Source organism: Barbatula barbatula (assembly GCF_947034865.1).
Source record: "Barbatula barbatula genome assembly, chromosome: 4".
In the NCBI taxonomy this organism is placed as follows: Eukaryota; Metazoa; Chordata; class Actinopteri; order Cypriniformes; family Nemacheilidae; genus Barbatula; species Barbatula barbatula.
This window is the reverse complement of record NC_136768.1, coordinates 511,804-534,576: the sequence shown is the minus strand read 5'-3', so window position 1 is coordinate 534,576 and position 22,773 is coordinate 511,804. Positions and strand designations below refer to the sequence as shown.

Here is a 22,773-nt window from a genome sequence, read left to right as displayed (position 1 = left end):
TGTGTGTTTTTAGAAACGTCTATCCACATGAAGAGAGACCTCTCTCTCTGTCTCTCTCTCTCTCTCTCTCTCTCTCTCTCTCTCTCTCTCTCTCTCTCTCTCTCTCTCTTTAGAGGTAGATATGTCTTACTCTACAATGAGAGACGTTTTCTGCTGTCCAGACAAAATTTCCTACTCTTCTGTCTGAAATCTCTCTCTTTCTCTCTCTCTGTGCATGACAGTATTTCAGCTTTTCATTACAGTCTTCAGAATCTTCAAATTGATCCTTAAGTGAGCGTTTTAAACATCCACATCTGACATTGTTGTAAAGTCAGTTTGAAAACAAATAAAGTGATTTCCAATGATCGTGTAGACTTTGTGACGTTTGTGTGTGTGTGTGTGTGAGGGCAGGGATTTGATGTTGGAATGTGTTTTGCTTAATGAAGTGCTTTTGTTCATCATTCAGCGGCTCTCGCGCTTTAGCCACAACACAAAGAAATCAATTATTCAAACTTCCTGATAAAGTTTAATGTCAGCGGTACCTGCTCGCTCGCTCGCGCTCTCTCTCTCTGACATCCCTTGAATATAAAACATCTCATTTACTCGTTTTATCTTTTAAGACAGAAAGTGTGCTGTGATTATTTTTGTCATCTGCTCAGGCCCAAAGTCAACATGTCAGTCACATTTGACTCTCTTTATACCTCTTCATTATCTCCTTTCTGTGTTTGTGCCGTCACATTTTCACTTTACTAATTTAAAATATCTTGCGTATCATGTAATCTTTCATTAAAATGTAATAACCTGCTCTTAAATGACATTTTGAGTGACAACACCAACGCGCTTAGGTTTTGACCAATGAATGCAGTCGGCTGCTCTTGCGTTATGTAACACCCACCGTTCAATCAAATGTCAGTGTCTCATAACAAGTCCCGTCCACTGTTTTCTTTTTGTGTCACTTGTAAATGCACATTACAAAAAATGTGTTTGTGTTTGTATGCGCGTGTGTGTGTGTCGCACAGTTTTACACACTCACACACTTACAAACACTGGCAGCAGTCCATATAACCGATCGACTCAACAGCTGTGTTCAATAAAACACGCCTTTGCTGTTGCCATGGCGACTGCATCCAGACCGATGGCTTGTGATCACCTACCCTGAAATTGTGCTTAATGAAGTATCACATTTAAATGACTTCAATAATTATTATTTGTCTTTGTGTTCAAGGTTTTGTCTGAGAAACCTTCAATCTTTATTTCTAAACATTTGTGTCCTCATGTATACACAAACACATCAGCATGAGGGCTGTAGGCCAAATATTGAAGATAATAGATGTGTCTTGATGTGTTTGCCTTTGTCCCATTCTGTGCACGATTTAGCAAATCATTTAACAAAGGTGATTTGTCCCAATTAAAACCAAGGAATTGTATAGAAGAGCAGATAGAACAGAGTTTCTCTGTGTTTTCTCACAAATCTTGTGTGTAATGCGGCAGACAGTTAACAAGGCTTGTTTATTGTGTGTGTGTTTGACAGATCTCTATAACCACAATCCAGAAGAAGTCAAGAAAACAGGCCACGCAAATCTGCGGTGTTTATAGTCATATTAGGGCTTATCATATGAGCACAGAACATTTTCAACGCCGACTTTAATTAAGCTCGACTCAGACCTCTCAACATGTGTGTGTGTGTGTGTGTGTGTTGAGCGGTACAGATTGAGGCCTCCAGACGCCCGTCTCTTTAATTCGTGTTTGTAATGGAAGTGGGTCTGGTGAGCGTGTCCAGTGAAATTCCTCTGTTTTCTCATCAGTTGTTAAGTGCCGGATCACAGCCAAACACAGCAGCCCTGAGCTGGACGAGCGTTCGCTGGGAAATCGATGACCGCTAGACCGCTGGAACAACCAGTTTAATTGCGAATAAAAGAGGATTTATCACTGCCGCTGGTGTTCAGTTGAGAAACAATGGAAGACACAAATGAGATGAAGGAAACCAGTGCATTCTGGGTAATGAGCTACAGCCACAGAACTCTCCACTTTACAAAGCAAGTATAAGAAAATATTTCGGTCTAATAAAAAAAGAGTGTTCAACCCAATCTGAACATGTCAACATCAAACTGGTGAAATGAGCCGTGAATGAAGTTATAAGAGACATCTCACCGTGTTCTGAAACTGAAGACATTTCTGGACCAGGCCTGGAGTGGAAGCTCTTCTGGAATTGGCACTGAGTAGTTTGGCGGCACACGTGTCCAGCGCTGGAGACGGGCCGCCGTTTAATAGCTCGTGTGTGTTGAGAGCCAGAAGGACGTTCACACCGTGACCCTTACACTGAAGTTACAGTGACTGCGTTCTGCTGTATCTGCACATTTGAGATCACGGTTTTGTACAGTGTGTATTTATTTTGATGGCTCATTATTATAAAAATATTTAAATAAATGTTGTAATCAAAATGATCAATACATGTGAAGTCAGTAGCAGTGATTGTTATCAAAGAGAATCCGCTTTAAAACCCTGAAGTCATCGAAGTGAATATTACCTCCTCTCTATAACTGAGAGAATGGATTCTCATGTGTGTGCACGGCGTGCGTTACAGTATAGGATGACATATAAAGAGGCTTCAGACACAAGAGCGTTGTTCATTGGTCCTGAGGGTATAAAGTCGTCGTCTGCGGCGTGTTGTTGTTACCGTGTCTTATAACATGTAGTTTACTGTGCTGATGAGCACTTCATCATTTTCTAATAGTCTTCTTAAGAAAGAAAGAGCAGCCCGTTTGCTTTACTGTAGATATGATAGATATTTGCTCCGAGCGCTCATGCAGAAAGCCCAACACTAAATCAAGTTATTATTTCATATCAGGGGAGAACAGGGAAGCTCTCGCAATAACATCTGTAAAGGTCACACTGAATATATACCGTACAGTAGCCTATACCGCATCAGAGAAACTTCTTTTCTTTGCAGTTTTGAATTATTGTTGCATGTTTGAAGTATACTTTGTGACTCGAGGTGGTTCATTCATTTATTAATTTTGTATTTTTTTATTGTTGGTTGCTTTCATTATACAGAAAAGACAACATATTCAGACCTCTCTTTAGGTTTGATTTCTTTGGGTGAACTGTTTCTTTAACACTAGCTGACTTTGTGTTTTGTTTCGGCATGATGTGATCTGGATTCACGTGTTGTTTATTGACAGAAGCGGTGACTGCGGCTCTTTGTGTTATGTACGTTATAAACCGTGTGCAGTTCATTTGCTTTAAGCTAGCGTGTCAGATTTATCATCACGTGAGAGCGAGATCTCACCAGCTCTGCTAATAACCCACAACACACGCACACGCGGTCTTATCTGACTGATATGACAGGAGAATACTCAACAGCGAAGAGCATTTTAATGAAGAAAGTTACGTTTTGTTAATCGAATAACTCAAGCCGTGTCTTTCTTTTCAAATGGAAAGCTCCTGTCCTGTGGCCCACATTTATGAGTCTAAACTTCAGTTTTATTCTTTCTAGAGGTCTGGATCTTGCTGTGTTCGTGTTGTGATTATTCACTATTTGGTTTTATTCTTTTAAATCTAAATTAAAAGTAAAGGCAGACACTCTCTAGAGCATCATGTTGTTGCTCTTTCATATACAGCTATAGTTGTGTTTCATTTAAGGCTGAACTTATTCTCAGACGTTTCTTCTAAAATTGGTTCGGAGACATAAAAAGAGAAACACATGAAGCGTCTGGAGGTGTGTATGAATGTAGATAGTTTTGATCGCAGACTTGACCAATCTGAGCTCAGTTTGACACGTCTCTTTTTCACGTGACACGTTTGTGACATTTCTGACACTTTTCCTCATGAGAAATATCTGAGACACACGTGAGAGATAAAGGATGTAAGAACAAGCCAGCAGAGAGTGCTGGTAGTTGTCCCCTCAGTCTGGTTATTTGAATAATTTCCATCATTTGCATGTTCTCTTCTGTGCGCCCCGTAGGGTGAGGAGGCGTCTTTGATGGAGTGCTGGGGGTCTGCGGACGGCCGTCTTGCTGCAGGCCGGAGATTATAGAGTCATTGAGAAATGAATCATCAGGTATTAAAGAGAATGCCTATGTATGACGCTACGGTGAGTGACAGTGTCTGACAGAATGAGGTTGGGTGACATGACACACTCGGAACACGGCTGCTTTAGGTTTTAACACTCTTACTCTTTCAATACACTACTAATATTTGTAATGTTTCGATGTGAAAATACTGCACACATTTACCTTACAAAGTGACGATCCAGTTGTAGATTTTTGTTTTGCTGGCTTTCTATTAATTGTGCTGTTTTCTCCGCTCGTAAAGCCTCGTGTTTGATCAGATAAACATTCAACCAAAGACAAGTCCATTCATCTTCTGCCTTTAAAGAGCTTTTATTCACTGCAAGTTGGAAAGACTGTCGCATGGAGTTAAAAGGATTAACACCTCATAGACATACAGACACTATAGATCTGATCAAAAAACAAATACTCAACTTTTGGTATATAGCGCTTATTACAGTTTTCATTGTTACAAAGCACATTAGAAAAATACTGCCTCTCTTTCTTCGGCTTAAATTTAGACCTGAAATATATTGTATGTATCGATGTGTACACGATCCGTTCATCAAATGATTAATAACTAGAAAGCCAAATACATCTCTAGTAAATAACTGAGAGTCTGCAAAGTACATTCTGCTTTACGTACAGGTGTGCGTGCGTGAGTGAGAGCTGAAGTTGGGTCTGTTTTGGGTGACCAGTCTGCGCATGCATCTGTGAACCGATGATCAGCATTCATCATGTGTTTACTTTAAATGTTACAAAGATGTTGATGATGCTGAATCTGTTCTTAACCGCAAGAGTTTCTCGAGCTCTCCGTCTGTGTCTCTCAGAGTTTAATTGCCTTTGAGCGCGCGCACCTGCAATTAAGCTGTCAGACACGCAGAGAAGCGTGCGAGGCCCCGTGGACTCTCTCTCTCTCTCTCTCTCTCTCTCAGCTCTCTGAACAGGTTTATTTTAGACAGTGGGAAAAATCATGTCTGTCTGTCCAAAGCATTTTGCCCATTAGAGTGATGTCATTCATGTCAGAGGACGCATGAGTCTGTATATGTGCAGGTCATTCCTCTAATGTAAACATCTGATGGTCGCACCACACAGTGAGTGGTGGAGCAAATCCTGCATTTATAATCCGCTGCGTCTGCTATTTCTCAACATGATTACTATTCAACACGCAGACGCATTTCAATGATTTGGAATGCATTCATTCTAATCTTGCATACTAATTAGTATGGGTGGTAATCGCTCTTAAAATGTGTTCCTGAACATTCCTGGAGCAAAATTCAAAGCGGTACAAAGTTTGTGAAGTTGTGATTGACAAGCATGTGGTCGCATGACTTAAATTCAGATTCGCGGTGATCCAGCAATGTTTACATCAACCGTTTCTGTTGAGTTAGACAGTAGTTTATTGATTTCACACCGTATCACCTACCTCAGGTGAGCAGACAGACAGACAGACAGACAGACAGGTGATGTAGATGTCAGAGCTGTTGTTCTCTCTTGTGCTCTTTCATTGGTTTTAATAGCAGATGAACCGGTGCTTTTATACGCCACATCACGGTGCACCAATTACAGCTCTTAAGAGACACAAAGCCAACAATCACAGGGCATTACCATATCTAAGGTTTACCAGGCCAATTACTTCAAGGGTCTCACAAGAGCGCCCACCTGGATCTGAAGCCCAACAACACCTTAAAGTATTTTCCACAGTTTCCTGAAAGAATCACCAACCCGAGTTCCTGCGTTTGCACACGCAGACATGCTCCCACAGCACCACCAACAGGAGAAAACACACACATTTGGGTGCCTTTGATCATAATGTGTTTTCTTCTCTTGAAATGTAATAGAAGTGTTTGAGATCTCCCTCATGTGAGTCGATTCAGAGATCAGTGTGTCATACGTTTACTTAAGCAGTGACCCACTCCTAAACTGATCTCAGACAGCGCTCTCCCGGGGTGTTTGGTCTGTGATGTGATATCCATCTGTGAGCTGGAGGACATTCACAGCATCTGACGGCACTCAGAACCCTGGAGCCGCGAGACCTGATGATCTGCTGAAATCACACCAGCTGCTGATGTTTTTCACATTCACCTGGCCTATCCGCTCGGGTCCTGTCGTGCTGGGATGTTTTTCATACTATAGCAAACCTTGAATATAAAGCACCCGCGGTGACGTGTCGCTGGCATCAATCTCCTCTGACATCTGGACGAGAACACAAGTCACACATGTCACGAACCCTCCATATTTGATCTTAGTGTGGCGAGGAGCTTCTTATCCTTCTGTATCACTCGGTGATGTTTCCTTTGAAGGAAGCGATGTGTGTAGGCAGCTTGTGTGTGATTCTCTGCAGCTCAGTGTTATTTCTAGTCAAAACTGTTGCTGTAGGACTGCAGTCCTCATGCTATTGCCAATAAAAACAGCCAGTTTACCGGAAAACTGCGAGTTCAGTGGAAAACCTCGAGTCTCTGAGTGTTTTTACTGCACAATAACTGCAATCTTAAAGATCTTTACACACAACACACTCTTGTGACCGCCGACAGTGAAAAGAGCTCCTCCTCATGTGTCCGTGATATTCTGATCTCTGGATGTCGCTGGTGTTTTGCCATTCATCAGGTCTCACTACACGATGAGATTTCATACACGCATGGAGAACTAAGTGCAGGATTGAACCCTTAGCGTGACGTCTGTGTAGACATCTACTGTGGGGGTTTTGGGGACACACTTTTTACCCAGACAAACTCCAGCAAACCTTCTTCGTGGACATATTCATTCATTATAAAAACATATAGTCAATACATCTGTATATAGATGTCTGTGGAATGTCCTCAGATAAGAAAACGTGTGTGTGATCCGCATGATGTTAATGCTCGTGAGCTAGGTGCATGAGAGGAAGACAGAAAACAGATGAAGCAGACAGACAGATATATATATAGAGAGAGAGAGAGACAGACAGACTGAGTGGCTGTCTTTGAGTTTCGATGACTTCCAGATGAAAATATCAAAACACAGAGAGAGAGAGAGAGAGAGAGAGAGAGAGAGAGAACATTCCTCTTAAAGGAGGAGGAGAAATCTGTTGTTTCCTGATTAGGAAACAAGGAGGAGAATGATGGAGCCAGTCTCTCTCTCTCTCTCTCTCTCTCTCTCTGTTCATTTACCAATCCAGCAGTGACGGCCCTGACTTTAAGAAAGTAAGAAGAGAGAGAAGAGGAAACATCATGTCAGCGTTGTGGATTCTGTCTCTGTCTGTGCTCATGTGTACGGTATCTTCAGCATCTCACTGGAGGAGAGGTAAGACACACAATGACATCATTCATGAGTGCGACAGGTGAGTGTTAGATCAGACCCGATCACTGGCTTTCTGATGAGAGAACAACTAAATAAACATCAATATAACAAATCAATATAAAGTTAAATGAATGTTTTAGATCATCTTTAAACATTTGCGTCTAAAGGTGTGTGTTTAAATGCTTTTACTTTGAGTGTTGAGTGTACCTGAGCAGAATAAAGGAGCTTGCGTCTGTATCATCCGTTGTTTATGGAATTTAAAGTTCTTAGCGCGAGAGATCATTGACCTTGTGCTTTCACAACAAGATCTCTGGAAACAAAATACATCAACATCATCCGCAGGGCTGACCAGACGCTCTATGTGTCTTCAGATATCTGTCCTGACCTTTCATAACATTCCTCGGCTGGACTTCAGAACTGTTCGTACAGACAAACAGACATTTAGAGGATTACGTGAAGTTAAATGAGCCGTAATGAGTCACTAGCGGCCATGTGCAGTTACTAATATGTGCTTCTACGACGTTCATATACAAGAGGAATTTTGGCAAAGATGTAAAAAAGCAGCAGCAGATGATCCCACCTCACGAGTCCTTAAAGGGACGGTTCATCATTTATTCACTCTCGTGTGGTTGTAAATCTCCATGCGAGTCTTTCTTCTGTGGAACACGGAAAACAAATCATCTCACAGTACTGCCGCCCATCACGGGACGGTTGAGGTTCTGCTGTATCTGAGACTCGTGTTCTAGTACAGGTTGGTTGTATTAAAATGAAAGGGCATTTTACAGCACTGTAAAGGTGAGAGGTCGAGAACTCACTCATGCGTTCTGTCGGCACACATCTGCAGCCGATTGGCCGAAACAGCTGTGGAATGTGTGTGATGTGGCGACATCCAGAGCGAGTTGAGTGGATCGGGCTTTGGTCAGTAATCCACACTAGACGACATCCATCATGTGACTGTGAGACTCCACATAATCCTGATTTGGGTCCTGTCACACACGTCAAACTCACCTTGCCGCTAGGAGAGATGAACATCGTCCAGTGACACACGCCTCCCTGCCAATCAGCCCGTCGCATGCCCACCCGCCAGCCAATCAGATGCAGATTTGCAGCTGGCGAACACATGCGCTGTCAAAACATGTGAATGTGTTTCAACAGGACACTGTTGAATAAAACAAACGGTAACACTTTACATTAAGGTACCCTTTATAAAGCATTTATAAATGTGTTCATTAATGATTAATACGTAATGTACAAATAAAGCAGTTATAACTGCATGAATAAAAAGGAGGATACCTGCCAAATAGTGAACAGGTATAAGAAAAACAGAATAACACCCTACAGTGTCCAGTCTGACGGACCATATTGCAAACAACATCAAGATAAAATAATGAATAAATACATTTATTAAGCATTCATAACATGTGAGTTAAACATGGCTCACTTTATAATGCATCTGTAAATGATTTATTTATCATTAATGAACACATTTATAAATGCTTTATCTAGGGTACCTCAATGTAAAGAGTTACCAAACTAATCTTTTTAAATGTTAACATCTGTGAATGTGTGGTGTGTTGAGATTACCCATGATTCTCTGTGTCTGTCAGCTCTGTACCCATCAGCCTTCAGAGTGAAACGAGGAACACCAGTGCTGCTCAACCCCTCGTTTCAGAAATCAGTGGAAGATGCCAACCTTCTCTATGAGGTTTGTGTCTCTCTCTCTCTCACATCTCTTGAAATGAATCAGAGGGAACTGTAAAAGCATGAAAGCATTCTTTAGTTTGCATTTTGTGATGTATTTCCCAGTAAAAACGTGTTATTCAATAAGAAACAAATGTAGAACAAAAGATGATTTGATCCATCTTGAATCAATGCGGGGTACTGGAGACAGATGGAACAGAACCTGCAGAGGAGACATCTCTCACAATTCCCTAATCAAGACTTCATTGATGAAGAATATTTATTTATCATTTATTTTGAAAAGGTATCGCAAGATCACAAGAAAACATTTTATTTAATGACAAATGAAATAAAAGATGAATTAAGTACTGTAAGTGTTCTTTCTGTTTGACAATTGTCAGATTTGTGAATCATGTGTCATGAATATGTCATGTCAATCCATAAAATATATCACAGGCAACTTCTGAAAAATAAAACAGAGAAAATTGAAAGTCTCATCTGCATCTCAGATATTTCTCCTGAGGAAAAGAGTCAGAAATGTGTCTGTCATTAGAGTTTAAGAAGAAATGGCACACAGCAAAATCGTCAGTGTTAAAAATGTCGGATAATAAATCTACATTCAAATCTACAAATACAATCTACATTCATTCACACCTCCTGATTCTGACGCTCACTTGATTCTGTTTTAAGACGTTTTTGAAGAAACATCTGAGACTAAGTGTATACTTAAATAAAACTCAACTGAGACCATAAATCTCCCGAGCTAAAACTTTTCTCAGTCTAGTTCTTGGAGTTCGTCGGTGAGTTTAATGTGTTTTTCAGCGTCTTCTCGTCGAGTGAAGGAAACAGTCAATACTTGAGCTCAGTGTTATTGAGTTCTGAGACATCAAGCTGTCAGATCCATCAGAGAAATCAACAAAATCTCCATTTAGATTCAATCTTTAAAAAAAACACACAGAAATATTAATATTTCTGAGACAGATGTCTAGTCCACGGTCGACATCCCAACATCAGATATCAGACTGTGATGAATGTCTCATCAGACAACAGCAAACAAACGTCCCGCACATCTCTCATCTCACACTTTGGCCACTTTGATCATGTTTTAAACTACCAGACTCTGTTGAACACATTTTAATCCATTCGACAGAATTCTGCCAAAAATCAGCATTTTGTAACATTCCTTTGGGTCTGTTCATCTCCAGACATCTGGTCAGTCTGTTGAACGTCTCGTGTTCTTTGTTGTTTTGCAGGTGTTGTGGTCTGGAGCATACATGGACACAGAGCGAGGAACGCTGCATATATCTGATCAGGAACTGGCTTCTTTAAGAAAACTGGAGGTTCTTGAGGTTCTGTGTGAGGACGTGTTGCCCAGAACTCTCTCGGACATCCAGCGGCTCAACGCTCAGCTGGCACAGCATCACGGCTCGCTGCGGATGGAGGACTTCGAGCGCACTGTACTGACCATGGCGTTCACAGCCCAACATGTCCAACACACCAACCCCGGCCACCAGAGGGAGCTGTGGACAAACACCCTCTTACAACTCTATGAAGCCATTAAAGGAGACCTGCGGCCTGAGTGACATCTTCTTTATCAGGTGTTTAAAGACATTGGTCTGTTCTGTGTCCTGAAGTGTGTATTTACATGTTTCACTGTCGTCTGAATGTATAATATACACATGTATATATGATCATATTATGGGCAGTTTAAGATCAGTGTTTGCATAAGTTCACCTTCACAAATCACATTCTTTGCCTAAAGGTGTTGTTTGTCCACACCGCAGTCCAATGTGACGGCGTGTTATTAGAGATGAGGTGTAGTGTCCTTGTAAGACTTTCCATTCATCCTCAGACAATGCATCTGCTCATGTTATCATCATCATCATCATCATCACGTCCTTGCTCGTGTTTTAATGACATTTCACCTGGAGAATTCCCAGCGGCACATCAAAACCTGCTTCTTCTGCTAGAACGGCTTTCAGAAGACTGAAAATGAAGATTTTATTGAAACACCTCAGGCAATCTTTCAACATCTGACTGCATATCACCAGCTGATGAAAGACTCACTTCAGATAATCATGTTTATTAATGAAGCAGGCTCATTATTTCACAATATATATTGCGTTGTGTGTGTGTACGGCGCCACCTGCAGGCGAAAGATATGACAGAAGTGGTGCTTATAACAGCAACTACAGAGATGATTATTAAAGGGACAGTTCACCCCAAAAGTACAATTCTGTCATCATTTATTCACCCTCTAGTTGTTATAAACCTGTATAAATGTGACACAAATGAAGATATTTGTAAGAATGTCAGTAACCAAAAAGATCTCATTCCCCATTTACTGCCATAGTAGGGAAAATAAATACTATGGGAGTCAACATGGGTTAGATCTATTAGTATCTTTAGTAACATTGTTCCAAATATATTCCTTTGTGTTTAGCATGCAGAACAAACACATTTATAAAATGAATGTATATTATATATAAAATAATAATAATAAATGTTAAATCATTTTACCCACCGTTGTCATGCATATATAAATAAATGACAAACAAGGTGACAGAAGAAAAGCTAAGTTTGAAGGTTAAACAATAACGTTTATATTTTTAGTGGTAAAATGCGGGGTTGTATGTGACGCAATAACCCGATGAGTTGCAGTTAAACAAACACTTAACTGATCAATAGTTCGTTGACTATAACAAGTACACTTGTCATGTTTTTGATCAGGCGCTGGAGCGCCACATTGAGGGGTCCTGACAGTGAAAACTATCAAGCGCCGTCTGTTACACACTTAACATATGAATATAAACACACGTACATGAGGTAAGACGAACATTTGCTTAATAAACAATCTGTGTGCACGCGTGTGCGAGGAAACCCTCTCTGTTCGTGTCATTTCTGTCTGTTTGTGCGGTAAATGTGTCCGTTTTGGACATATGAGCTACCTCGCTGCAGCTAACGGCTAATGCTAATTCGTAAACATTGAATAACATGGCTAAAATAGTTAATTTTAAACGATGTAATTGTTTCCATATTGGAGATACACAACATTGTCTTTAAATCGAGTTAACGGCGAAATCCACATTGAGGACGTTCATTTCGACGGCTTGAATAACCGCAGGTGTTGCGTATCAGCTTTATTCAGTGTTTTCGTTTTGGTCTTGTAATACTGTATAAGTTTAATATAAGGACACACGCAGTAATAATGAAATGTAAGGTTTGTGTGAGAGCGCGAGTGAGTTTGTTTGTGACTTCGGCGGAACCGGAAGTTCTTGCAGGTTCTGGTACATTCGGGATCAATATTAGAGATACTGAATCCTCTCGACATTAACGGCTGTCCGGGAAAGTGAATGTTTTCTATGGGAAGTGAGAGAGAATTGTAGTGAATTGTTTCTCTGCGAGTTTATTTTACTGTTCGAGTGAAGCACCCACGACCCGTCAAAATAAAAGTTCTGTTGACTTGAACGCTCTTGTAAAAGTACTGTAGGATTTGATAAAGGAAATTGTATTCCCCTCGTAGTAAATTGATAAACTGTAGTATACTATAGTTATGTTCAAATTCACTGCAGTTACTAAATAACACTATAGTGTATACTACAGTCATTTATGTGGACAAATATAACTCTTTTGTAAAGTAAAAATGAATAAAACAAATAAAAATGATATGGCCGTAATTTATCCATCTGTATGTAACATTAATGTCATTTGCCTATACGTGGGATGATTTGTGTGTATTTTTTAATGATCACAATACTTGTGCTATAACAGTTTGTCCTGTGCTACAAAACCCTTACACCTCTGTAGCACCAGTGCCATGTGCAAAACAAGTTAAGATACAGCCCCCCTGACACTAATAACAATTACTGCTTGCCTAAGTTGTCTTCGTTCTATAGCGATCATGGGGAGTGTTACACATTAAGGTGGCCGCAGCAGACACTAGGTAAAACGCTTATAACAAACAAACAAACTTGACCAATCAGGATCTGAAACAATTCAATTGACATTTTTAAATGAATCTTCATACAATTCATGTTTGTACTCGGACATAACTCATTTACTTGTCCAAAGGACAACCACATGACAGTACTTAATGTCAAGCCCTGCTGAGTATAATGAAAAACCATACAATGAAACATTTTAAGTAAGCAGTACAAGCTTACATTTACGTTTTTGGCTTTAAACAACACCCTTTTATAAAATATCTATTAAAAGTAAGTTTTTATATATTTTTGTGGATGTGTAATAACCATTATTACAATCCAAACGAAGCCTTTTGATATTTAGTTTGTAATCATTATTATATTGTGTTTCACAGGTGCAGTCATGCCTGCTGAGCGTAAGAAGTCTGTAAACATGGAGGAGAAAGAGACGAGCAACAAGGACAGAGACGCGGAGAGACAGGCCACCGCTTCCCGCGAGAAAGGCAAAGACGAAACCAAAATGAGTGGAAAGAAAGACGGAGGAAAGACAGCGGAAGAGAAGAAGAGACGAGCAGAGGAGGAGAGGAGAAGGAAGGAGGAGAAGGAGAGGAAAAAGAAGGAGGAGGAGAAGCAGAAGGCTGAGGAGGAGCAGAAGAGGAAAGAGGAGGATGAGAAGAGACAGCAGGAGGAGGAGGAGAAGAGGCTGCTGGAGGAAGAAGCCAAACGACAGAAAGAGGAGGAGGCTGCTCAACTCAAGTAAGAGCTCTGGGGTCTGATGTCATTTGAAAATCATAAATCTGTCATTGAAATGTGATTCACAGCACTGAAACTTGTGTGTGTGTGTTCAGGGAGAAGGAGGAGGCCGAGCAGCTCCATCAGGAGTCGTGGGAGCGTCACCACTGCAGGAAAGATCTCCGCGTTAAGAACCAGCACGTGCAGGAGACACGTCCAGAGGAGGCGTTCTTCAGCCGTCTGGACTCCAGTCTGAAGAAGAACACGGCGTTCGTCAAGAAGCTCCGCACGCTCACGGAGCAGCAGCGCGCCTCCCTCTCTCAAGACTTCAACTCGCTCAACCTCAGCAAATACATCGGCGAGGCTGTGAGCTCCATGGTGGAGGCCAAGCTGAAGATCTCAGACGTGGGATGTGCCGTGCACCTCTGCTCTCTGTTTCATCAGCGCTACGCAGACTTCGCTCCGCTGCTGCTGGGCGCGTGGAAGAGACACTTTGAAGCCAGGAAAGACGAGAAGACGCCCAACGTTAGCAAGCTGCGCACCGACCTGCGCTTCATCGCCGAGCTCACCATTGTGGGGCTGTTCACAGATAAAGAGGGTCTGTCGCTCATGTACGAGCAGTTGAAGAGCATCATCAGTGCCGACCGGGACACGCACACGCACGTGTCCGTCATCATCAGCTTCTGTAAGCACTGCGGGGATGATGTCGCCAGTCTGCTGCCACGGAAAGTGAAAAGTGCTACAGAGAAGTTCGGCTTGACCTTCCCGGCCAGTCAGATCATCAGTTCTGAGAAACAGCAGCCGTTCCAGAACCTCCTGAGGGAATATTTCACTTCCCTCACCAAACACCTGAAGAAAGACCACAGAGAGCTGCAGAACATCGAGAGACAGAACAGGTGAGTGACAGGTTGGTTTGATCGGCTTAGTTGTGAACGATGTGATGACACTCAGCTCTTGTTTTCTCTCTTCAGACGGATTCTTCACTCGAAAGGAGAGCTCAGTGAAGTCAGACATAAGCAGTATGAAGAGTTCGCCACCTCCTATCAGAAGCTCCTGGCAAACACACAGACTCTGGCTGATCTACTGGACGAGAACATGCCTGAACTTCCTCAAGATAAAACCGTGCAGGAAGGTGCGACCTCCGTCTCTCTTCTGCACTCTGACGTTTGGTGTATTTCCTCTTTGACGTGTTCTGTTTGTGTTGTATGTGATAGAGCACGGTCCAGGCATCAATATCTTCACGCCAGGAAAGCCGGGAGAGTATGATCTGGAGGGCGGGATCTGGGAGGACGAGGACGCTCGTAACTTCTATGAGAATATGCTGGATCTGAAGGCGTTTGTTCCTGCCATCCTCTTCAAAGACAACGAGAAGAGCGGACAGAACAAGAAAGGTACCGACTGCTTGATCATGGTGTGATGCAGTGTGCATGTGTACTGCAGTTTTTGTCAAATGTAGACGCTCATGCAGATGCGTGTGTGTGTTGCAGAAGAGCCCGAGGCGATCATCACTGAGGAGCTGGAGATGGAGCTGGAGGCTCTGGACATCACTGATGATCCTCTGGATCTGGACACAGCTGATGAGACAGAGAGTGAAGAACTGGCCAAAAAAATACTGGATGAGCAAGGTACACACACACATCACCAAAGACTTCCAAATAGCAGCAGAGAGAGAAGACCAAACATGTTCAGTGTTCATTTTCGTCTGATTGTTTTCTTTTCTGTTTTATTATGGCTGTTGATTTGAATCTGTTTAAACTGTTTATAAATAAAAATATGGCTCACATCATCATAGATCAGTCAGTTTCTCTGTCAGTAGGCTCCTACTACAAATTCATGATCATTTCATTGTATTTTTTGATGTGCCATAATAACTAGGCCTGGGTATCGATTTTGATGTTTCGATTCGATTTGATTCTCATTCACAAGTGCTCGATTCGAGTCAATGAATATAGATTTAATACAGATCCAAAAGATATTTAAAAAAAGATCAATAAATATCACATTGCAATGGTGAATTAAAAAAATGAAATGAAGAGCCACAAACCTGTATATTGAAACCGTAGAGGTTATTTGACATTTAAGATACAGTATAACAAACAACATTAGCTGTAAAGAGGGGCTGCAATCATATGAACCGCTGCCTTTTATGTGAAGATGATGTTAATGAAGCAATGAATGAACGATATGCTCCCTGTTATAACATCCACCCGTTGAAACGTGACATCTAGTGGATAGTTGTTGCAATAACATTCACGTAATTGAATGTTCAATGCATTCGATTCACAGCTTTTGAGAATCGATGTTTAAAAAAAAAACCTGAAATGATCTTCCGCTCAGCTCTACTAATAACTCTTTAAAAGTGTGTTAAACAACATCAGTCACGTGGGTGACTGATGTCAATACGCATTTGTGTAGAACAAGAGGATGAGGAGGCCAGCACAGGCTCTCATCTCAAACTCATCGTGGACGCCTTCATCCAACAGCTCCCAAACTGCATCAACAGAGACCTCATTGATAAGGTAAAGAGTCACATGCACACTTCAACCCTCACATTCTTATTTATTAAAGTATTTTAAGTGGATGTGAATATCAGAATGTACACACTTACTCAACATACACTAACATTGGGTTGTGATACCTGTGTGTTCTCAGGCAGCGATGGACTTCTGTATGAACATGAACACAAAATCAAACCGCAGGAAGTTGGTTCGGGCTCTCTTCACTGTACCCCGGCAGAGGTGTGTGTTATTTCCTCTCGTGAACACTAGATGGCGCCGCAGCTCTTTTCATTTGTATGTACGATGTGTTTGTTTGTGGTGTTCAGGCTGGATCTGTTGCCATTTTACGCTCGTCTGGTGGCCACTCTTCACCCGTGTATGTCTGATGTAGCAGAAGATCTTTGCTCAATGCTCAAGGGAGATTTCCGCTTCCACGTGAGGAAAACACACAACCATCTGAATAACAGAAATTAATCATCCAAGTTAGCGTGTTGAACGTGTGTCTGTGTGTCTCATAGATCAGAAAGAAAGATCAAATCAACATCGAGACAAAGAATAAGACGGTGAGGTTTATCGGGGAGTTAGCCAAATTCAAGATGTTTCCCAAAAACGACACGCTGCACTGTCTGAAGGTGAGAGAGACACGCAGACATGTAGATGTCTATACATGTAGATGTCTTTCTAACACTTGTCTGTGTGAAGATGTTGCTGTCTGATTTCTCTCATCATCACATCGAGATGGCCTGCACGCTGCTGGAGACGTGTGGACGATTTCTCTTCCGCTCACCGGACTCTCACCTGCGCACCAGCGTCCTACTGGTCCGTCCTCACACACACACACACACACACAAACACACAACATTCACACTAACACTGTTGTGTTTACAGGATCAGATGATGCGTAAGAAACAGGCTCAGCATCTGGACGTGCGTTACGTGACGATGGTCGAGAATGCCTATTACTACTGTAACCCTCCACCGATGGAGAAGACGGTCCGCAAGAAGAGACCCCCGCTGCAGGAGTACATCCGTAAACTCCTCTATAAAGATCTGTCGAAGGTCACCACTGAGAAAGTATGTCGTGACCTCCCTCCCAACAGCTGTGGATTTGATTGTTTTATAATGTTTATAATGTTCATGTAACGCATCTTGTGTATGTGTGCAGGTCTTGAGGCAGATGAGAAAGTTACCGTGGCATGAGTCTGACGTCAAGAGTTATCTGATATGCTGTATGGTCAACATCTGGAACGTCAAATACAACAGCATCCACTGCGTGGCCAACCTGCTGGCCGGCCTGGTGGCGTATCAGGAGGACGTGGGCATTCACGTGGTGGACGGCATGCTGGAGGACATCCGACTGGGCATGGAGGTGGGCACGTCATACAGTAACCGATCACATTACATCTTGAAATAAGAGGACCTTCATTTTGTTTGTAGGATATTTTGTGCCCCTGTTGATTGTCTGTTTGAATGTGAGATGCCAAAGACATCAAAACACATATTACAAATATAAATATTAAACTCGAATGCTTTAGAAATATGGATCTGCAAAATTCACAGGTGTAGATATGCCGAGGTGTACGTGTAAAGATAGTTTTCATGATCTGATTTTCCAGGTGAATCAGCCCAAGTTTAACCAGCGGCGAATCAGCAGCGCTAAGTTTCTGGGCGAACTGTATAACTACCGCATGGTGGAGTCTGCTGTCATCTTCAGGACTCTCTTCTCTTTCATCTCGTTCGGCGTGAACACTGACGGTTCTCCCGGTGTCCTCGACCCCCCCGAGCACCTGTTCCGCCTGCGGCTGGTCTGCACACTGCTCGACACCTGCGGACAGTACTTTGATCGCGGATCCAGCAAGAAGAAGCTTGACTGCTTCCTCATCTACTTCCAGGTTAGCTCCACCTCTTTATTTGTATCAGCCAATCAGAGCTGGTAAAAAAAGGTTCAGTTGTCAATAGAATACAATTATAATATTGTGATTCATCTCATGATCTTGATTGTTAAAACAATCTTAGATTTTGAATTATTTGCTTTCAAGGTTGGTCATGTAAGAATAAAGATTAAATGAATGTAGAAGATTTTATTGTCAAGTTTTGTCAAATGTGGTAACGTGTGTGTGTGTGTGTGTGTGAAGAGGTATATCTGGTGGAAGAAGAGTTTAGACGTGTGGAGTAAAGAGCAGCCGTTCCCCATCGATATCGAGTACATGATCACAGACACGCTGGAGTTACTGCGACCCAAAATGAAGCTGTGCTCGTCTCTGGATGAAGCCTGTGCTCAGGTCACACAGCTGGAGAAAGAGCTCCTCGTCAAACTGGGTAAAGCAATACTGTGTGTGTTTGTGTGTGTGTGTGTGTGTGTGTGGTGCTGCCGGTTGGTCCTGTCTGGCAGCATTCGTCACACTGACATACGACTTTAGTGATTCTCTCTTCACGCCCGCATGCGTGATGTGTGCAGAGAACGAGCCGCATTCCTTCAGCAGGTGGAGTCGTGTCAGTTTGAGATAAGACTAAAGACTGAATAGTTTTTCTGGAATGCTGTTGTGTGTGTGTTGTTTGTCTGGTTTTAAACGGATGTTCCAGGTAAAAATCTTGTTTAATCTCTTGGACAAACCGGACGCGGTTCGGTCAGCAGCCACATTCCTCTCACTCTCTGTGTGTCTGTGTTCAGGTTTGGAGAAAGACGGTCGCTCCTCCAGCATGATGGCTGAGGATGAAGAGGAGGATGATGATGAAGATGAGGGAGGGGCCGACACAGAAGAACAGTCTGGAAATGAGAGCGAGATGAACGACCCTGAGGAAGAGGTGACTGTTCTCTAACATGAGTGATTGACAGCTGTAAACCCCGCCCCTCCACCCTGTTTGTTATTGCAATATCCATCAGATACTTTTTGGTTTGTAACCGGTTATGAGGATGACTAATGTGGGCGTGTCACTGAAGGTCATGAACTCTGTATGAGTTCGTCACTAAAGCCATTAAAATATATAACTCTTGTATTCCACTCCTCTCTGCACAGACAATATCTAACTATACTAAATGATACTAAACGATAGTCTTTTAATAAACATTTAAAAAGAATAATAACCATTGTAGGAGCCAAGTCTAATCCTTCAAGGTACTGAGTTGTTTGATCCCACAATAATGAAGTTGACGTGCTTTCTTCGTGTGTCGTGCTGACGGACCCGTGTTAGCATCTCTTACCTTTGTCACAGCGGTGGCTCCGTCTCGCTGAGTTGTACCCCAATTCAACAGTGCATCTCGGGCAGACAGATCCCACGGCCCACTGTATTAAAGGCTGTTCGCATAAATACATTTTCATCATCAGAAGGGTCATCAGCCCATTTTTTTAGACCAGGCAGACGTGACGCATACAACAGCGTGTGTGCGAAAAAGTCCACCATGGGTCCGCAGCAACAAGCGCCCCTCCACCAAAGAAGAAGGAAACCTCACTTTCTAAGACAGTTGAAGTGTTATCTTCAAAGCATCCTTTAATAATCCATAATAATAATGCAGGGGCTCATCTCACCTGTAATAAGGTTTGATGACTCTTAAGGCTTTAACATATCAATGCCCAAAATGGGTCGCAATATCTAAATGTCCACACATCATTATGCATATCTTGTGCTCTCTCCACTCCCTCCTCCTCTTTGCCTGATCTGTTTCCTTTTAAAATCTTTGTTTTTGGAGATGCGGGAACCCTGAATAGAGAACCAACCAAACATACACACATAACTCACACCCATATTCCACTTTGTGTTGTGTAATTTCGCCCTTTTCCTTTTGTTTTCTGTGCTGTTGTAATGGTGTATAGTTTGTTCTTTACTATTTTGTCTGTTTCTTTTGTGATACCGTCTTGTTTTAGTGTACCGTCTTGAGCAATACAAAAATAAATGGGGAAAAAACATTTATATTCAAATACCACATTGTCACACAATGTGTTACTTTCCAAAATGTCAATGTGTTGTTGTGTTATTTCCCCACATACTCAAAATGAAATAATGAAAACAATTGCAACTTGTAAAGTGTTTATAATTGAGAAAAAGAATGACAATTACAGTGATAAAGACCTGATGCGATGTGAATGTTTGCTGACCAACTATGTGTTTCTCATGTGAAGGAGGGCTCTGAGAATGATGAAGAGGAACATGAGGAAGAAGAGGAGAACACCGACTATCTGACGGACTCCAACAAAGAGAACGAGACGGATGAGGAGAATAATGTGAGTCAAACTCTAGCTCCGAGACACGCTTGTCATCTGTGCTTTATTCTGACGCTCTTCTCTCATTGATCAGGAGGTGATGATCTGTGGTGGGGGCATTAAGCACGTGGCGTGTGCGGAGGATGAGGACTTCATCCAGGCGCTGGACAAGATGATGCTGGAAAACCTTCAGGTGCACATTAATGCAATCCACCAACACCTTCTGACATCTTCAGTCTGAAGATCCGACCGAGTCTTCACTAGCTTTTAGTTCACGTCTGCTAGCTTTGAGGTCATCTACAGTCTAGTGTTCTCCTAAAGGTTTATTTAAAACTTGCACTCATGGGTGTACACACATTACTGTTCTTTGTGATTGTCAACTTCCTGTCTTGACAGGAAATGCACACTTCTTCTCTTTAGAGTGTTATTCATGTGTGTGTGTGTGTGTGTAGCAGCGCAGTGGAGAGGCAGTGAAGGTACATCAGTTGGATGTGGCGATTCCTCTGCAGTTAAAGAGTCAGCTGAAGAAAAACCCCACCCCTTCCTGCACGCCTGATGCTGACGCAGACATCAGTGACACCATGCAGTTCATCATGCTCACGCGGAAAGGCAACAAACAGCAGGTACATGTGTGTGTTTTTTTGTTGGAAGGGTTTCGGGTCTGCAGGGTGTGTTCAGGATGTGGTTTGGGAGGGTGAACTACAGCACACAACGCTTGCACTGTTGGACCACCACACACACACACACACACACAGCAAGTCTTGTTTTCATTCTGGTGTGGCTCAGTGACCCAGTTATGGTTCCTTCAGTTTTTTGGAATAAATACATTTTGACAGCAACATACTACATTTTACCAAAATAAAGTATTTAATCTTACATTTAAAATATTTAGGTGCATGTTTTTGTGCAATTACTAAATCAACTTCTCAAACTTCATGGAGGTAATCTGATATCTTTACTCCGTTATCTGTCTGTGTGTGTGAGCAGTTTAAGATCTTGAACGTTCCTCTGTCATCTCATCTGGCGGCGAATCACTTCAACCAGCAGCAAGCCGAGCAGGAGGAGCGCATGCGCATGAAGAAACTCACACTGGACATCAATGAGCGTCAGGAGCAGGAGGATTATCAGGGTGAGTCACAGATACTCCACTCAGTATTTATAATATTCATTCAATAATTTCTCATTCTGGAATTCATTGCTGTATGTATGTGCCTGTAGAGATGATGCAGTCCCTCGCTCAGAGACCGGCACCCGCCAACACAAACAGAGAGCGCCGCCCGCGGTACCAACACCCGAAAGGAGCCCCGAACGCTGACCTCATATTCAAGTCCGGCGGCAGGTCAGACGTGCACAGTTTCAGAATCAAATAAAATCATTATTTTCTGTCTCACTGACCCTTGACTGTTCTGCAGAAGACGCTGATGATGTCAGGAGGAGCACATGACTAAGTCATAACGAGAGAGACAGAAACAGACAGGCAGACAGCGGTGCTTTGGATCCACCTGCTCTGGGATGGAGACCCACCTATTACGGACACGCCCACCTGACTCCAGCCTCACCACGGCAACCAGAGAGGTGCATCATCAGCTGGAGGAGATGAAGAGGGAGTCAACACACACACACACATTCATGAACACAGACAGTGTGAGAGTGTGTAGACGTGTGAAAGTTTTCTGCGCGCACACACACATTCATCCGCGTGAGCAACGCTGAACTGAAGCATCTGTGTATTGACACACAGGTGATTTGTTTGACTGATGCACTTTGATATTGTCCAGTGTTGGATCTGTAATGGAGGTGAACGCATCCTTTAGTCCTTCAGACAAAACTTCAGCTCGTCTTTGAGTTGCTTCGCTCGATCTCTTCTATTCTTTCTCCTGATATTGTTCTCAGCGTTGGAATGCCGTACGTGATCTGCATGGGTGACCGCAGCTCTGAACATGTTCTGTGTTGTAGTAAAATGACTTTCTGTCATTTTTGTTTCCGTGTGGTGACGTGTCGAGTCGGTTCTGTGTCCGGGTGAGCTCAGCAACTACTGTAGGTGACGTTATTGTAAGACAGCCGCACAGAATGCGGTAGAACCGGTCAGAAACGTGTCTGCGGGTGGGACGAATAAGTCTGTCTGATACCTGACTCGAACTAGACAGAGAATCATGTGACGCATGTCCCATCTTAAGGCATCCGAGTCTATTATAGAACGATTTTTAAATGTCAAGATTTTATGCGATTTTTGTTTGGGATTTTCCGTCACTTGTGTATGTCGTGCTTTGAATCTCTTCATGTCATCGGTGAAAAGTCATTGCTTGTGTTTTGAAATGGGTTGAAATGATTCTGCTTTGTTTTCTACTCAGACTTTTCACTCAGTTGCCTGAATAAACATATCTGTTTATTGGTGTGTCCGTAGGTTTTTTTATATAATGAGTGTACTGTCTGA

General features: G+C 42.4%; 2 protein-coding genes across 4 annotated transcripts; both read left to right on the top strand.

The window, feature by feature from the left end:
- The first annotated feature begins 7,188 nt into the window (after positions 1-7,188).
- On the top strand, positions 7,189-11,506 carry fam180a (family with sequence similarity 180 member A). Of its 2 annotated transcripts, XM_079455308.1 has the most exons (4): positions 7,189-7,310; positions 8,915-9,012; positions 10,241-10,585; positions 10,840-11,506. In XM_079455308.1, the coding sequence occupies exons 1-3, from the start codon at positions 7,238-7,240 to the stop codon at positions 10,568-10,570; spliced, it is 501 nt and encodes a 166-aa protein (XP_079311434.1). In that variant the 5' UTR covers positions 7,189-7,237; the 3' UTR covers positions 10,571-10,585; positions 10,840-11,506. The 2 variants fall into 2 exon arrangements, with proteins under 2 accessions (XP_079311434.1, XP_079311433.1); XM_079455307.1 differs by having other exon boundaries at positions 10,241-11,506.
- A 194-nt stretch (positions 11,507-11,700) lies between these two features.
- upf2 (UPF2 regulator of nonsense mediated mRNA decay) lies at positions 11,701-22,727 on the top strand. Of its 2 annotated transcripts, none has more exons than XM_079454812.1 (22): positions 11,701-11,813; positions 13,306-13,666; positions 13,759-14,538; positions 14,614-14,774; positions 14,857-15,033; positions 15,130-15,267; positions 16,058-16,161; positions 16,295-16,380; positions 16,467-16,575; positions 16,659-16,772; positions 16,843-16,959; positions 17,029-17,214; positions 17,306-17,509; positions 17,757-18,032; positions 18,276-18,459; positions 18,812-18,945; positions 20,259-20,360; positions 20,434-20,532; positions 20,795-20,962; positions 21,327-21,468; positions 21,558-21,678; positions 21,752-22,727. In XM_079454812.1, the coding sequence occupies exons 2-22, from the start codon at positions 13,314-13,316 to the stop codon at positions 21,759-21,761; spliced, it is 3,765 nt and encodes a 1,254-aa protein (XP_079310938.1). In that variant the 5' UTR covers positions 11,701-11,813; positions 13,306-13,313; the 3' UTR covers positions 21,762-22,727. The 2 variants fall into 2 exon arrangements, with proteins under 2 accessions (XP_079310938.1, XP_079310937.1); XM_079454811.1 differs by having other exon boundaries at positions 20,792-20,962.
- Positions 22,728-22,773: the final 46 nt, after the last annotated feature.